Source organism: Lactuca sativa, chromosome 1, assembly GCF_002870075.4.
Source record: "Lactuca sativa cultivar Salinas chromosome 1, Lsat_Salinas_v11, whole genome shotgun sequence".
Classification (NCBI taxonomy): domain Eukaryota; kingdom Viridiplantae; phylum Streptophyta; class Magnoliopsida; order Asterales; family Asteraceae; genus Lactuca; species Lactuca sativa.
The window spans coordinates 22,640,465-22,655,268 of NC_056623.2; the positions used below are offsets into that span (position 1 = coordinate 22,640,465).

The 14,804-nt window shown below is 33.9% G+C and overlaps 3 protein-coding genes across 13 annotated transcripts; 1 reads left to right on the top strand and 2 right to left on the bottom strand.

Moving 5' to 3' along the window:
- Nucleotides 1-715: 715 nt before the first annotated feature.
- On the top strand, nucleotides 716-4,151 carry LOC111876263 (CRAL-TRIO domain-containing protein C23B6.04c). 7 transcript variants are annotated; one of them, XM_023872808.3, is made up of 8 exons: nucleotides 716-885; nucleotides 1,112-1,211; nucleotides 1,734-1,796; nucleotides 1,963-2,058; nucleotides 2,345-2,521; nucleotides 2,991-3,089; nucleotides 3,362-3,607; nucleotides 3,687-4,151. In XM_023872808.3, exons 4-8 carry the CDS (start codon nucleotides 1,981-1,983, stop codon nucleotides 3,972-3,974), a joined length of 888 nt encoding a protein of 295 aa, XP_023728576.1. In that variant the 5' UTR covers nucleotides 716-885; nucleotides 1,112-1,211; nucleotides 1,734-1,796; nucleotides 1,963-1,980; the 3' UTR covers nucleotides 3,975-4,151. The 7 variants fall into 7 exon arrangements, with proteins under 7 accessions (XP_023728576.1, XP_023728574.1, XP_023728582.1 ...); XM_042899535.2 differs by having other exon boundaries at nucleotides 722-867; XM_023872806.3 differs by lacking the exon at nucleotides 1,734-1,796.
- Nucleotides 4,152-4,372: 221 nt separating this feature from the next.
- On the bottom strand, nucleotides 4,373-7,276 carry LOC111876262 (uncharacterized protein At1g01500). Of its 4 annotated transcripts, none has more exons than XM_023872802.3 (4): nucleotides 6,903-7,276; nucleotides 6,682-6,757; nucleotides 5,016-5,740; nucleotides 4,373-4,821 (listed from the first exon to the last, which is right to left on the bottom strand). In XM_023872802.3, exons 3-4 carry the CDS (start codon nucleotides 5,703-5,705, stop codon nucleotides 4,579-4,581), a joined length of 933 nt encoding a protein of 310 aa, XP_023728570.1. In that variant the 5' UTR covers nucleotides 5,706-5,740; nucleotides 6,682-6,757; nucleotides 6,903-7,276; the 3' UTR covers nucleotides 4,373-4,578. The 4 variants fall into 4 exon arrangements, with proteins under 4 accessions (XP_023728570.1, XP_023728572.1, XP_052625074.1 ...); XM_023872804.3 differs by having other exon boundaries at nucleotides 6,682-6,816; XM_052769114.1 differs by lacking the exon at nucleotides 6,682-6,757.
- A 3,051-nt stretch (nucleotides 7,277-10,327) lies between these two features.
- LOC111876260 (S-adenosyl-L-methionine-dependent tRNA 4-demethylwyosine synthase) lies at nucleotides 10,328-14,115 on the bottom strand. Of its 2 annotated transcripts, XR_002844955.3 has the most exons (9): nucleotides 13,147-14,115; nucleotides 12,755-12,870; nucleotides 12,465-12,640; nucleotides 12,100-12,377; nucleotides 11,590-11,747; nucleotides 11,261-11,471; nucleotides 10,999-11,154; nucleotides 10,597-10,710; nucleotides 10,328-10,514 (listed from the first exon to the last, which is right to left on the bottom strand). XR_002844955.3 is itself a non-coding variant. In XM_023872800.3 (8 exons), the coding sequence occupies exons 1-7, from the start codon at nucleotides 14,044-14,046 to the stop codon at nucleotides 11,014-11,016; spliced, it is 1,980 nt and encodes a 659-aa protein (XP_023728568.1). In that variant the 5' UTR covers nucleotides 14,047-14,115; the 3' UTR covers nucleotides 10,328-10,710; nucleotides 10,999-11,013. The 2 variants fall into 2 exon arrangements, 1 of the variants encoding a protein (XP_023728568.1); XM_023872800.3 differs by having other exon boundaries at nucleotides 10,328-10,710.
- Nucleotides 14,116-14,804: the final 689 nt, after the last annotated feature.

Below are 14,804 nucleotides of genomic sequence, written 5' to 3' on the forward strand. Positions count from 1 at the left end.
CATATATTCATATTACTGCAAACTATAGTTTTTTATTACTTCTTTCATAACATATTACGATCATGTCATCCGTAATGCCCATCAAATATATATTTTATTGTAGAGAGAGGTAGAGAGAGAGAGAGAAAGAAATGAAGAATTTCATTGGTTGTTGTCTTCGGTGGTCTACACAACAAAACACCATGGCCACTATCAACCATTAAGCATCACGATGGTGTTCGTGGTTAGTGGCCGTTGCCACGTCAACCACAAATGCTTTCGTAATGGGTATCGCATATACCTTTATATGTAATTTCAAATTGATAATTTAAAGAATAATATCAAAGTTAGCCAACACTATAATATGGATCGAAATTAGATATATTAAAGTCAATCGGTTACCCATGAGCTAAATTTGTAAATCACAAAGCATACATCACAAGTTGTAATATAGTGGAGAACCAATCGACATTACTCCATTTACTAACTTAACAACACAAAATGCTTATAAGTTATTTCACCTTTCTAAGCAACCAATGACAGGCGTATAATATATATCATATGTATGTATGTATTATTTTCATCAATTTGAGAGATTCTTACCTCAAAAGAATTCATAAACTTATTCACAAAAAAACAGGAATATGTTATTGTTTGATTCAGGAATGTGAGTTTTATTTATTTATTTATTTTTAACATTAAAACTGCAATAAAGAAAATCCCATGATTCCCACGCATCAAATTAACAAATTTCAAACGCACACACTCTCTCTCATTCACGATTCCTACACATCTGTTCTCAATTAACACAAATATCTCGTAATTCCCTTAAATCGTCAGCAAAAGATTACTTTTGATCATTATGAACACCTTTCTCTAGTCTACCAGGTATTTGTTCTACCAAAGGTGCGTACAAATCGAGAATCCTGCCTCTCTGCGACACATTTTGCTGTAAACGTTGTCGAGTCTATTTTACATTTTGATTTTGATTTTTTGTCTACATGTCTGTAACTACGTTATATAAGTATGAACATCGAGATTTTATCTACAATGTTTAAGATTCGTTGATTTGTTGTTTCGCAGTGATGTTTAGCTGTCTGTTTTCAGATTGTTTGAATTTGGGGTTTTGTAGGTTAAAGTCGGTTCAGCATCTACTTGATTATTGTTTGTCTCATGGAAATTACAAATTAGGGCATTTTTGATTTAAGGAGTCACGTAGGACCAGGAAGAAGGTTCGTGTGTCAGTTCTTGCTTTCGTTTTATTATGTCATATCATTCGGATTGATTTGATACATATGACGTTAATTTTGCTAATGCATGTTCTGAAATTGAGCTAGATCAGGTGCCCATATACCAGATTCTCTTTGTTATTAGAATTTATCATATATTTTAGACCCGTTTTGTGAAACCTTTATGCAAAACCATGGAACTATGTTCTTACACGAAACTACCAATTAACAAGATTTTCACTTCCGTGTTCTTATCTACATCCCATATTGGATCTGGATGCATTCTCATAAGTTATCATGTCGAGGCTTCCTCAAAGGAACGCTTTAACTTTTACGCTTTAATTTGGATATCAGAAACAATAAACATTATTGTGGATTATTTTGTTTGCTTCTGTACATTAGTATCTATATGACGAGACATGGATTTGATACTAAACAGATTTGGTTCAGTAAAGTAGCTTTATTTGTTTACCTATATCTGTGTTGTTAGTTTTGCTTATTTTATTCTTCTTCTCTTTACCAAAGATTATATGCACTTTTGCACTTTATGCGCTGGATTTCACTTCATCAAACTAGCTTTGTTTATAGGTACTTCCTCTATTTAATAAGCTTTTTTTAAACAGACATGTGAGCACTAATACATCTGCATTTGCATACCCATTTGGAAGTATAGACTATAGAGACTATGAACAAGTGCATTTTTATTTAGTCATTTTATATAAACATAATTTAGTTTTTTATTGTTTATTTGTAGTTGCCCTATTTTTTCACCATGTCCATCTTTCGTCGACGTGGATCTTCTCACCAACAGCTAGAGCAGGAGCACCCTGAACTACAATCCGACTCCAAGGTAACAATTAGTTGTAAAAGATTTTGATGGTGAGAATGAAGATGGGGAGGGCATTTACGTCTTTTGCCATCTTGACATTTGTCCCTGTCCCGGTTGTGGTCCCGGACCAATGCATGTCAAATGCAGTACAACCTGTCATGTTCTGTGTTGTCTTGTCGTATCATGTGTAATAAATGAGGCCTAGTAGGTCATTTCCCATTCCTTTTTTTTGCAATTTCTTTATAATTTTTTTTTTCTGAGTGATGAAAACCTTATGATGGCTGATGTGGGAGTTTGGTCAATGCAGGTCAATGAGCTTAAAGCTGCTATTGGACCACTTTCAGGGAGAAACTTACTGTATTGCACTGATGCATGCTTGAGAAGATATTTGGAAGCTAGGAATTGGAATGTAGACAAAGCAAAAAAGATGTTGGAAGAAACACTTGCCTGGAGATCAACCTATAAACCTGAAGAAATCCGTTGGGTTAGTAATTCGATGATTCATTTGTCTTAAAGATTCATATAAAAGCAAACTACAAAACACAACTTACTGTCACCATTTTGTCAATATAGTCACTTCAACCATTTTATGTAGAGTGATTAAACCATTATAATTTGTTTACAGTTAAGGTGAACCATTTATGATTATATAATAGTTTAGTGGCTATATTAATAAAAAACCATTAGTTCAGTGGCTGAATTGATAAAATGGTGAAAAGTATGTTGTGCCTTTTTGTATTTTCGCAACCAAGAAAAATGGTCTCTCTAAGCAATCAAGAAAAGTATAATGGTTTGATCACTACCAAAAATAGTTAAAGTGGCTAAATCGATAAAATGGAAAGCAAAAGTGCTTTTCTAGATTTTGCTGTTCTTATAATATAGGAAACCATAACATTATATCACTACTCATATAAAGTTTGTGTCAAATCATATTAATTTTCTTGACTTGGTAGCATGAAGTCGCAATGGAGGGTGAAACAGGAAAATTATTCAGAGCAAATTTTCATGACCGAGTTGGAAGAACTGTTCTGATATTAAAACCAGGACTTCAGGTGATTCAGCAATTCCCAGTTTCCCACTTCATACTTTTTAAAAACTACTAGATTATTTTTCTTATCAAGACATTGACCTTTGAAATTTCTACCCAATTATAGCAATGAAAATAGGCATATGTTTTTGGATGACAATGACATTGCTATAATCTGGGTAGATGATTTTTCAAAGTACAATGCTGTAACAAGAAGAAATGAAAGTAAAAGTACGTTTTGCATTTTAAACCTTTTGTTTCTCCTAAAACTTACACTGACACATGCATTTTGTGCAGAATACAAAATCAATGGAGAACCAGATCAAACATCTTGTATACCTGATGGAAAACGCGATGCTTAATCTTCCGGAAGGTCAGGAAGAAATGGCATGGTTGATTGACTTTACCGGGTGGTCATTTACCACTAATGTTCCGGTTAGAACCGCTAGAGACACCATCAATATATTACAAGACCATTATCCTCAAAGGCTAGCCGTCGCTTTTTTGTACACCCCTCCCCGCATTTTTGAAGCTTTTTGGAAGGTCCGTCTACATTTTCATTTTCTACCCCACTGGTAACTGCATGGTTGTTGAATGTTTATGTTGTGTGATGAATGTGCAGATTGTTAAGTATTTCATGGATCCGAAAACATTCCAGAAGGTGAAATTTGTGTACCCAAAGAACAAAGAGAGTGTGGAGCTGATGAGATCGTATTTTGATATGGATAACCTCCCGACTGAGTTTGGTGGAAAGGCAACCATGAAGTATGACCATGAAGATTTTTCAAGGTTAATGGCTCAAGATGATGTCAAAGCTGCTAAATTTTGGGGTTTTGATGAAAAGACCGGTTCTATGTCTTCAAGCCATGCTGTTGGAGCCACGGTTGCTCCAGAGCCCGCTTTGGCTTAGCAGCATTCGGGCTAAACCAGTCAGCCCGGATGCCAACTGCCTTATTATAATTGTAGTTGTGTGCGTACCCGAGATCACTATTATTAACCCCTTGATTTTTATATTTGTGTATGACATTTGATGGTTATACTTCATTGTGGAACCGAGTTTATGAAAGAAGGCTTAATTTTTGGCACACTATCAAGTCCCAATGACATCATATAAGATTTAAATCAGATACACATTGGCCTGTTATGTTTGGTTGCGAGCATAAAAGCCCAATGCTTACAAAGAATACATTCCACATTGGCCTGTCAGCCAAATAAGATGTAGATCACATATGCAATAACTTATGTTAGGTTGGTAGCATGATAATAACGTCCTAGATTAATATTTAATGGATTGAAAGAATCTATATATAACACAAAACCGTTTAATCTTTATAATCTTTTATAGGCGAAACAAAATCTATTTACACAAACCAATTACAACAAGAAGCAAAAAACAACTAATTGAATGTTTGCAGTCTACATAGTTTTACTCATTCCAATCGGCTATCACACTCTATATATTGTATCATCAAACGGTGAAAAAGAAGAAAAAGAAAAACTTTGATAAGAAGGATCTACAAAAGCCGCCTTCTGAAGTTTCGGGTGGTAGATTGATACGTACGAACTAGAAGCCCAACTCCGATTCCAACCCCGAGGCAAATGCCGAGGCCTAAGCCAACTCCAACCCTCACACCGGCATTGAACCACGTGAGTTCTCCATCTTCACCTTCCATGTACTCTGTTTGGTTCCAATGAAGGCTGTTTTCGTTTTCATATTCGTACTCATTTTCACTCTTGTAAGGTCCATATTCCGATTCCTGCATTGCCCGAGAGATTGTCGTTAGCACAATACGGATTTAAGAGGTTAACGTATGGATGTTTCTTTTTGACTTAATAGAGATTTAAAAGATTGGAATCTCGAATTCCAATTCCGTCGGAATCCATCAACCATTTTTTTCAAAACATCATTTATCCAAACAACACGGAATCAAAAAGAAAAAATTATGAGTACCTGAAGACTAAGTCTATCCGGAACATCCTTCCTTGATTCCGTTGCCTCACCCTCCGGAATCGGATCCAAGGCTCCTTTTCTACCTTGCTTCCTTCTAACACTAATCTGCAAAGTCTTGGTCAAAATAACCGGTTGACCAACAAAAGATCCCGCAACATAAACTTCAATCATGGGTGGCATAGAATCCGAACCCGCAATTTGTTTCCCTTTCAAAACCCGACTACCACCACTAACCATGGATTCACATTTCATACTCCATCTTTCAACATCATTATTCTTCAATTTACCATTCTCATTTTTACACATCTCCAAAACCCCAGAAAGAATAAGATCATCCCCATCAAAAACCTCAAATTTAACACTTCCAGTCAACCGAATACTATCCGTGCTCACAAAAGTAGCCTCTTCAAACTTTTTATCCACTCGGTTTCTTCTTAAACGACATGCACTTCCGGTTGAATCAAGGGTGCATCTTTTGTTATTGACTTCAAGGATAGTATCGGGGTCTAATGGTATATGGGTAAGAGTTAGGTATTCGGGGGTGTATCCATCCACCATGAAATTACTAATTCGGACATAGAATACGCGGATATCAAACCAAGCTAATAGTGGTTTAGTGTATGGTTGGTATGTAGGATGCTTGATGATTTGAAGATTGTTCTTCGTTGTTGTTCCATTTGAGTTTTCCATTTAATCTCATGGAAGTAAGGTATGAAGAATCAATCCTGTTGTGAAAACCAAACATTTGAAGTTCAATGATTTGAGTTTCCAATTATGGTAATGTATCCTCCTTTTATTTTATTTATTTCTATTACAGTATCGTAGTTTGACTTTTTTTTTCTTGTTAAGTCATTGTACTTTGAAAAATCTACCCAATTATAGCATTGTACTTTCGAATTGGATTCTATCAGGACATTATGCTTTGTAAAATCTTACACAATTATAGCATTCAAAATTGCTTTGTTGACATTGCTATAATGGGTTGATTTATCAATATTGTAATGGGAAGAAATGAAAGTATGATGCTATAATAAACAAATCGATAGAAGTAAGTTACTGTTTCTTGCATCTAACCTTAAAAAGAATTAAAAAGCAGAAATTTAGATAATTGAGAGGGTGTTTGTATGTGCATATTAACTTTCAAAGTCACCATTGGGACTTAAAAATCATCACTTGACTAAAAGTTAAAACAAGGGATCTTTAGTAATTTTATAATAATCATTTTTAGTACACAAGTACACAACTCCTCCGAATTTAATCATTTTGACCACAAATGATTATAAAAACATAAGCATAAATATTCCCTTTAGGCTTTAAAAGCGGATCCAAACATGGAATTCAAGCACATGAAAGTAACATGATTTTAGAAAAGGGAACACTTTATTGAAGTAAAGATTGCACAAAATTAAAGTGGAGTGAGAGAAACTAATAACCCTAATAAATCAGAAGCTACCCAGCTACCCACTTAAGAAATCTATGTTTCCGACTTGCAATTGACTCGATTCCAAAAATCTTGAAATACCCATCAGGGAATTCATATGCAAAGCTCAGATTCTTATCTCCAATCAACCTTTTTACATATGAAGAATGAAAGGACACACTACCACACAGAGAAATAAAAGAAGATAACCACTAATGAATTAGGGATAAAGAGAAGAAAACACACCAGAAATCAAGAATCCAAAACCAACATATGTGATTGATTGATAATCCAAACACCTTCAGTGTGTTTAGATGCGTTCCTGTGTTTAAGAGATATAAAATTGAGACCACACGATGCTCAATTGATGGCCGGCAATCGCTAATATTGTAAGTGTCACAAAGATCCAAAAAAACTGTAAGAAATCAAGACAAAGCCACAAACAAATTATCAATAAACTAACTTACCCTCCACAAAGTCTCTCTCAACACCCACTTTCGTAATATCCAAATCGAATTGAAGCCTCAAGTGATTTCCTTAATCGCTTTCAAACACCCCACACAATCGGTCTAGATCTCCTCTTTGAAACCCTAAAAAGATTCAAACTTTTTTTCGGTGGAAATCAAAGAAAACAGAACGACTGGAAAGATTGATTTGATATCTTCAAGACCCAAATAGCGAAATATCTTGCGACCAGTCTTTAATACGCATATGCTGATATGCATATGCATACACGTCGATCGATGGTGACGGGTTTGAGGAAGTTGGAAGTTTCCCTTCCTTATCCAGAAGAAGATGGGAGTTTGGAAAAATCGAAGTAACGAGGTCAGAAAAAATGGTATTGGTCGGTATCTTAGATAAAAAAAAACGTTTGTCATTAATATGACCAAATAGGATAAACTAGAAAATCAAGAAACGAGTTGGTAATCGACATCCTACTCTTTTGTCTCATTAAATTTGACTAGATATTTAATAATTTCGATTTATTTAATACAGTAATAATTTTTTTAAAGAGGCTTTTCTTTAATTGGTATTTATAAAAAGAGAAAAGGAAAATGAAGTTGATTTTGTAGTTAGAATTTGTGAGCTGTATATACCTAAGAATTATATATTCATGGGATCGGTGGTATCTATATAATGGCTGGTTTATAATTTATAATATGATTTAAAATCATTATTATATTATTTTCCATTAATTGTAACTATAAATATCATTTCAATGTCTAAGTTTTTCAATAGTTTTTATTTATCGTATGTATCATTATTCATCTAAAATATTCTATAATTTTTTTTATTGCCCTTTTTAGATATATATCACATTCTAATATGAATTGTTTAATAAAAAATATTATTCGACATTAATATTTAATATTTTATAAATAAAATATTATTAAATATTTTATAAATAAAATATTATTAAATATGTTATAAATAAAATATTATTAAATGTTTAACAAAATAAATTAATTAGTAAAAAAATAACAAATATTTAAATTTAAATATAATGTAAAGGATGAAACAACATATCATTGAATGTGAAAGGGGTAGAATAGAAACTAAAAATAATTTAAAAAATCAGGATATATTAAATAATTAGTGAAAAAAAACTACCCATTTCAATAATATTAATGATATTAAATGGTCAAATAAATAATAATCAATCCTAAAAAAATTCATTTGAGATTCTCTAAGCTAAATTTACATGATCAACCCAAAAAATTCCAATAATCGTCAAATTACACATAAAGAAGAAATATATAGATATAACAAGAGTCAAGAGGTGCATTACAAATGATTAAAAAAATGATAAAATAATAAAATGACAAATACAATAATAAAAAAAGGACAACGGAACGAGAAGTGTAGTGAAATGAAGCATCGCAACTCTATGATCAAGTGTTGTTTAACTATAAAAATAAATGAGTTTTCATATCATTTTCTATATGCTATCTTTTTTTTTTTGAAACAGTCAATGCATTAGAAAAGAACACTCACACCTAGCAAGACGCAAGGCGGAGCAAAACAGGAACAAGCAAAACAAATTACAAACAAGAGAAATGAAAAGATAACCAATTAATCCAATTACATATCCCCATTTTACCCCTATGCTTCGCCCAAAGGAAGATCGAGGAAATAATATCATCCATAACCGAAGAGGCAAAAACAATATGCTTTTTGAATAATCTAGCATTCCTGGCTTTCCACAGACTCCAAATAAGACCATACACGATCATGGTGAGAATGCGTCTCTTTTTGGGACATCTCCCCCAGTGGTTAATGAAATCTAATAAAACACAAGTGTTCGCAAAAAATTGGAAAGGAATCCTGCACCAGGTTCCAATCTAGTTCCGCATCTTTGTTGCGAAAGGGCAGAAATCATAATATGGTTCGCGTTCTCCACCTCCCTACATAAACCACACATAATATAATCAACAGGAACGCCCCTAACTGATAGAGCCTCCGGAGTTGGAATTCTCCCTTTTTCCGCCTTCCAGACAAACCCCAACACTTTTATAGGAATTTCTTTGCACCACACAACCACCGGGTTCGGCTCAGCAGCCGGGTTTTGATCAGCAATTAATCTCACAGCCTCCACAGAATATATACCGTCTGGGTTTAAAAGACAACTCCATTTTTGCCTGTAAGGCAAAATAATCTCATTCTGCACTTTAAAAAGGTCATAGAAATTAAGATTAAATTTTCTGATGTCATTTTTCGCTTTGAAAATATTGTTCCAGACTCCAATAACGGTACCACTAGAGATTTGATGACGGGGTTTCCCGTCAAGCTTATGAATCCCACGAATGACTCTACACCAAAGTGATGAGGATCTAGTTTTCTTATAATTTTATTTATATATTTAATATAGTCGTTGCATTTTTTATCTATATAGATACAAAGTTATACATAATATAAACTCAAGCATCCACAATATCATTTTTGATGGAGATTTTTCATAGAAAACCTTAAAATGAAAAAAAACTTATTTTATCTCTATAATAAAAGAGCTTTTTCACTTTGCTTTTTTTTTTTTTTTTGGTAATCCCCTTATAGAACTTGTATATTTATCATTAGTTGGAAGTCTATGAGATTCACCAAAAATTGCAAATGCTCTATGTAACAGTTTATTAATTAATTTAATTAACAAAGCTCTTTGAAAAAGTTTAGGCTTTTAAAAACTCATCCAATTTTTTTTTTTCAATTTTAAGAGTTTTTTAAGATGGAAAAGCTATTGCAATCCCAAAATAGCTTCTATTATAAATGCCCAACAAACAAAATTAATAAAAAAAATGACACGTTAAATTAAGTATTGAAATATTTTGGATCTCATGGTTTGCATGTATTCGGTAACAAGCAAAACTCACCGACAATGCTTTTATTTTGGATCTCATGTTATGCATGTATAATGCATTTTTATCCTTTCTACTTTATAAACAGATCATCTTTTGGAAAATAGAAGATAGAAGATAAATAATAATCAACTATTTAGCCCTTTGATACTTTTGGTTTTCGCTTCTAGGTTCAAACATTTATCATTTTCATATAAGTTTAAAAAAGGCAAAAATAATCTAAAAACTATTAAGAAAAGTAAATTAGCAATCATTAACTTAAAATTGTAAAGCACACAATCTATCATTATTCTATAAAACAACATTAACAAACTCTTCTTCGATAAAAAAAAAAAAAAAAAAAACGTCATTTTGGGATTTTCTGTTGGCTATCTGGTTTTTTAAAATATTAAAACCAGAGTGTGTTTCTCAAAACGGTTCTGTTTTTTATACACCCTTACTCCAAGTAAAACAACACTATTTAATTTATTCCAGAAAAAAAAAATTACAAAAAAATACACGATAACAAAGATTTTAGATATCAAAAAAACAACATAACACAATGATCAAACAAGCATCAAAAGGAATGATAGCTACTTCTTTCCTCATAAAAAGGTCCATTTCTATTACAAATACTCAACAGTTGCTCTTCTCTCAAATGTAAATCGACAATATCATTTTATTAAAAGTTCACATACCTATTACTATTATAGTTTTTCCCTAAAAAACACCTCCTTCAAACAAAACCACCTATAGAATTATGAATTATCCACACATTAAATATCGGAACTAAAGCTTTTCGATAAATCCAAAAGCTCTATCAAAACTCTACCTTCAAAAATCCTTTGACCAAAATTTCACCACACAAGAATGAGGATGAATGCTCTTTAGTTGCTGTGGTTGACTTGCTTTCAAAACCACAATATTGCAGCAACAATGTAGAATCCTAGTCAAAATTGTAAGCAAATTCAGAGACTTTTTTTTTTGAACTTATTGGACTTAAACGATATCCTGCTTAAGGTGTGTTTCTTTTTTTCCCATTAAGTTCTGTATGGGTAAAGTCAAAGTGTTTTATACATAAGGTATTGTTTTTTTCCTGACTAAATGACCATTTTACCCTTACATTCCAAAAAGAGAATTTCACAATATTCATCAATTTTAACATGAATGTGGGTCAAATATGTAAATGGGTTAGTGAGGTAAAAAAAAAAAAGATATGATGGTGAAACCAAACCTGGTGAAAGAAAAGTCAACGGGTGGATTTGTGATTCCTCTCTTTCTTATATCGCAACTGGTCCGGGTCAAACCCGCCTTCATTGGCTCCATAAACGGTCCAAGATGGAGTAGGGGCCATATAGTCATTACTACCAAAAGGTTCTCCCGATGCCACCTAATTTTAATTTTTTCAACAAAAACAAACCTTTATTTAATAAGGTACATCATGAAACACACACAAACTGATTTTAAATTTTAAATGAAATGACAAAACTACCCACCAAGTCATGAAACTTGTCATAGTCTATCCATGTATGCCATTGACCATTAATCTTGAACTTATCCACTTTTGCTAAAAGAACACAACACGAGTGCACATGCTCACAAGCAATCTCATAATCCCCGTTGCTTTTTTCAGCCAAGGCTTCAGAAAAAGCTTTCACATCAGCATGCCATGGCACGTTTTCCATAGTCAACTTTGATGTGGCTGACCTGTTTGTTATATAAATCATAATAATTATTTTAATTCCAAGTAGAGTACCCAAATGATAGTAAATATTATATGCCATTTTCTTAAAGGGAAAAAGTAAACAACATGATATGTACTTACGTTCCACAATAGGTAACACCTTTGATTTCAACAAAATCAGGGTTTCCAATGCCAAAGAGGGAAGAATAGGCATCCACATCCTCTGTGTTCCATCCTTTAACAAGTGTCAAACGATACACTGTTCGTTGTTGCTTATCTTTCAAAGCTTTCAATGAATCCTGAAATTCACATTTCATAATGTAAGATAATGCTGACAGCATAAATATAAAGTTTGACTCTTTGCTTTTTTGATATACAATCACAGATAAAGTTCATTTAAATGGATGTTATACGAGGCCAAAAGTTTCAGCTTTTTTGGATTTTAGCTTCTGGGTATGAACCTTTCATCAGATATGATTTGGGATTTGTTGTTGGTGAAAAGGGTAAAAGAACAGTGATTTAGGGAGTAAAAAAGAGCAAAAATTCATACTTCTGTCCACATCCAGAAAAAAGTGAAATAACACAGGGACGAAAACTGTAATTTACTCAAAGATCAAATTAAAAGATTTTATAGTGAGGGAAGGTACATACACCAAAGCGCTCCCAGAAGTCCCCAAAAAGTGGCCTATCGATTGCCTTCATGCTGTCCTTTGTTGCAGCATCTACACTAACATACAACTGTGTGATGGGTTTTAGTGACACAATCTTTTCTGGAAACTGTGCATTTGTCACTAAAAAAGTGGAAATTCGCCTTTTGTGGAGTTCATCCACAAGTGAATTGATCTCAGGATACATAATAGGCTCCCCAACAAGTGACAAGGCACAATGCCTAGGTAACAAACCCTCTGATAGGCGCTCTGCTGTAACACCTACAAGAAATAACAATAAACTTTCTCATTTATTTGTATGGTGAGATTTAGAAAGAAGATGATTAGAGAAAAGATGATAAAACCCACCTGGAACTCCTTTCATTTGTTTTATCATTTTCTTATGTTCTTCTAAGGCAGAATTCACAATCATCAAAGGGTCATCCATCTTCCACTGCCAGCTTTTTCCAACAGGGTTAGTGTGATGTCTCCAACAGAAGACACATTTATTTGCACATGCCAAACTTGGTGTTGCTTCCATGCACCTGTTTCCATAAAAAGTGACAGTTTTAAATGTTTGTTACAATAATGAAGACTAAAGAGTAGAGAAAAACACTCATCTTTATAATATGTCCATTCTATAACCACAAAATACTCACCTGTGACTCTCGATTCCATAAAAGGAGTGCTTATAACAACCTCCACGTCCTCTGAGTTGAGATTTAGTCCACCGACATATTTTAACACCACTATGTGAACCAATAATCTTATAACCCTGCAATTCATAAAATAGAGAGAACTATTTAGCTTTAAAACCACCATTGGTTCTTAAAATCTGAAGAGTGTATTTTGCAAATTTCAGATAAGATCATACTTGCTACTCGATCTTACTCATCTTAGAACTAAGTTTATGTTGAATATAAGTATATAACAACAACATGGCCTATAAAAGTTGCCAGATGTGATCATTTAGGAAATTCTAGAGTGAAAAGATCTAGAAAGCAAGATCATCTTTACCCTGGATTAAAAGCAAGATCAATTGGGGATATACCTGCTTTTTCAAGCTAGCCCTGATCACTGGAGTTACCATTTCTTTCTGCCCATTCTTTTTTCCATTACTTGTGATTGCTCCCATATCTTTCTTTGAAGGTGCTTTGCCTGCAATATCTTCTAAATCAACAATATCAGATTCCATCCCATTTTCTTCATCTTCATCCTCGTAATCATCATCATCATCTTCGTAATCTGATCCATCGATCATCTCATAACCATTTTCCTCAATTAAATCATTCCCATTTCCCCTCAATTCACCTGCTTTTAAAACTTTAATCACTTCTTTACTCCAAATACCAAAGGCCTTATCTAATTCACCCTCATCAACATCCCCTTCACAAAGAGGCAAAATCTCCGATGCTCCAAGAGATCGCATTTTCGTTGATAACCCTCTTCCGACTGCATTAAAATTATCTCCATAAGCTCGGCTGCCAACCCCAAATACAGCAAATTTGCACTTGCTAAGCAACAGTGACCCCACTCTGAAGTCCTCAGCGCTCTCCGACAACCAATTCGACAAGAAAACGCCGTTGGATGGAGGATTTCCGTCTTCCCATGTCGATGCAATGATCAAAACTAGGTTTTCTTGATGGAGGTCTTCGGGCTCATAGACGTTTGGGTCAACAAGTTCAAATGGGAGGTTATTTGAGGTCAATAGGTTGAAGAGACGTTGAGCTAGAGTCCTAGAGGTGCCTGTTTGAGAGATAAAGAATAGTTTTCCTTTTCGAGTAGCAGAAGAGAGATTAGGGTTTGTGGAGGGGGAGGATAGTTTAAGGTGGCGGAGGCGGCTGGATTTATAGAAGCAGTAGACGGTGGTGGCGGAAAGGAAAGCGAGAATAGTGAGATGTGTTGTGAGAGACGTTGTGGATATACTGGCAGTGGCGGCAGTGGAGGACATTGTTCTGGGGGGTGGCGCGTGGTTTGGATTCTGAAAGTACAGTTCGTTCAAGTGTTATAGCATTCAAACCCGTAAAGAAGAAAATCTAATTTTAGAATAGAGAAAACTTCAAATTTGGTCCCTGTGATTTTCTGTTTTTTGTGGTTTTGGTTTAAATAGTTTTAAAAGTGCATTTTTTGTTTTGTTTTTTGGTTTTAGTCCTTGAAGACAACCCCTATTTTTCTATCATTTGTTAACTCACCCTCATGCCCTCATGTGGGGGTATTTTAGTCATTCTACATATCATCACTCTATCTCTTTCCTTCTCCTTTCCCCTAATTTATTACACCCGCCTCTCCTTTTGTTCTATTTCAATCCCATTGTCTTCAATCTTACTCTATTCTCCTTGTGATTAGAAAACTAATTTGAGATGACATCCTCATCTAGTCGTCGAAAGTTTTTCAAAAAACTCTTTTGTTTGTTTATGTCAAGATAATCACAATGATGGCTACACAAAAATGTTTATAATAACATTAGATGATCTTACAAAACACACAAAGGTTTAACCTTTGGCAAAAAAAACCTACATCCAAACATATAAAACAAATAAAAAAGGTTAAAACTTGAACATTCAACCTTCAACCTTTGAAACCCTGAACCATCGAGACTACCTTGAATCCTTTTAAGATTTGTCATCCTCTACTTAACTTTAACCTTTAAAACCCTGAACCTTTGAGACTACCTTGAATCCTTTCAAGATTTGTCATCCTCTACTTAAC

Coding starts and splice junctions, on each gene's coding strand:
- LOC111876260 (XM_023872800.3), bottom strand. CDS start 14,046: ATGTCCTCCACTGCCGCCACTGCCAGTATATCCACAACGTCTCTCACA. Junction 12,641..12,754: donor TATGGAATCGAGAGTCACAG/GTGAGTATTTTG, acceptor TTATGGAAACAG/GTGCATGGAAGCAACACCAA. Junction 11,748..12,099: donor ACTTCTGGGAGCGCTTTGGT/GTATGTACCTTC, acceptor TGTGAATTTCAG/GATTCATTGAAAGCTTTGAA.
- LOC111876263 (XM_023872808.3), top strand. CDS start 1,981: ATGTCCATCTTTCGTCGACGTGGATCTTCTCACCAACAGCTAGAGCAG. Junction 3,090..3,361: donor TATTAAAACCAGGACTTCAG/GTGATTCAGCAA, acceptor CATTTTGTGCAG/AATACAAAATCAATGGAGAA. Junction 3,608..3,686: donor TTTTTGAAGCTTTTTGGAAG/GTCCGTCTACAT, acceptor ATGAATGTGCAG/ATTGTTAAGTATTTCATGGA.
- LOC111876262 (XM_052769114.1), bottom strand. CDS start 5,705: ATGGAAAACTCAAATGGAACAACAACGAAGAACAATCTTCAAATCATC. Junction 4,822..5,015: donor CGGATAGACTTAGTCTTCAG/GTACTCATAATT, acceptor CGGGCAATGCAG/GAATCGGAATATGGACCTTA.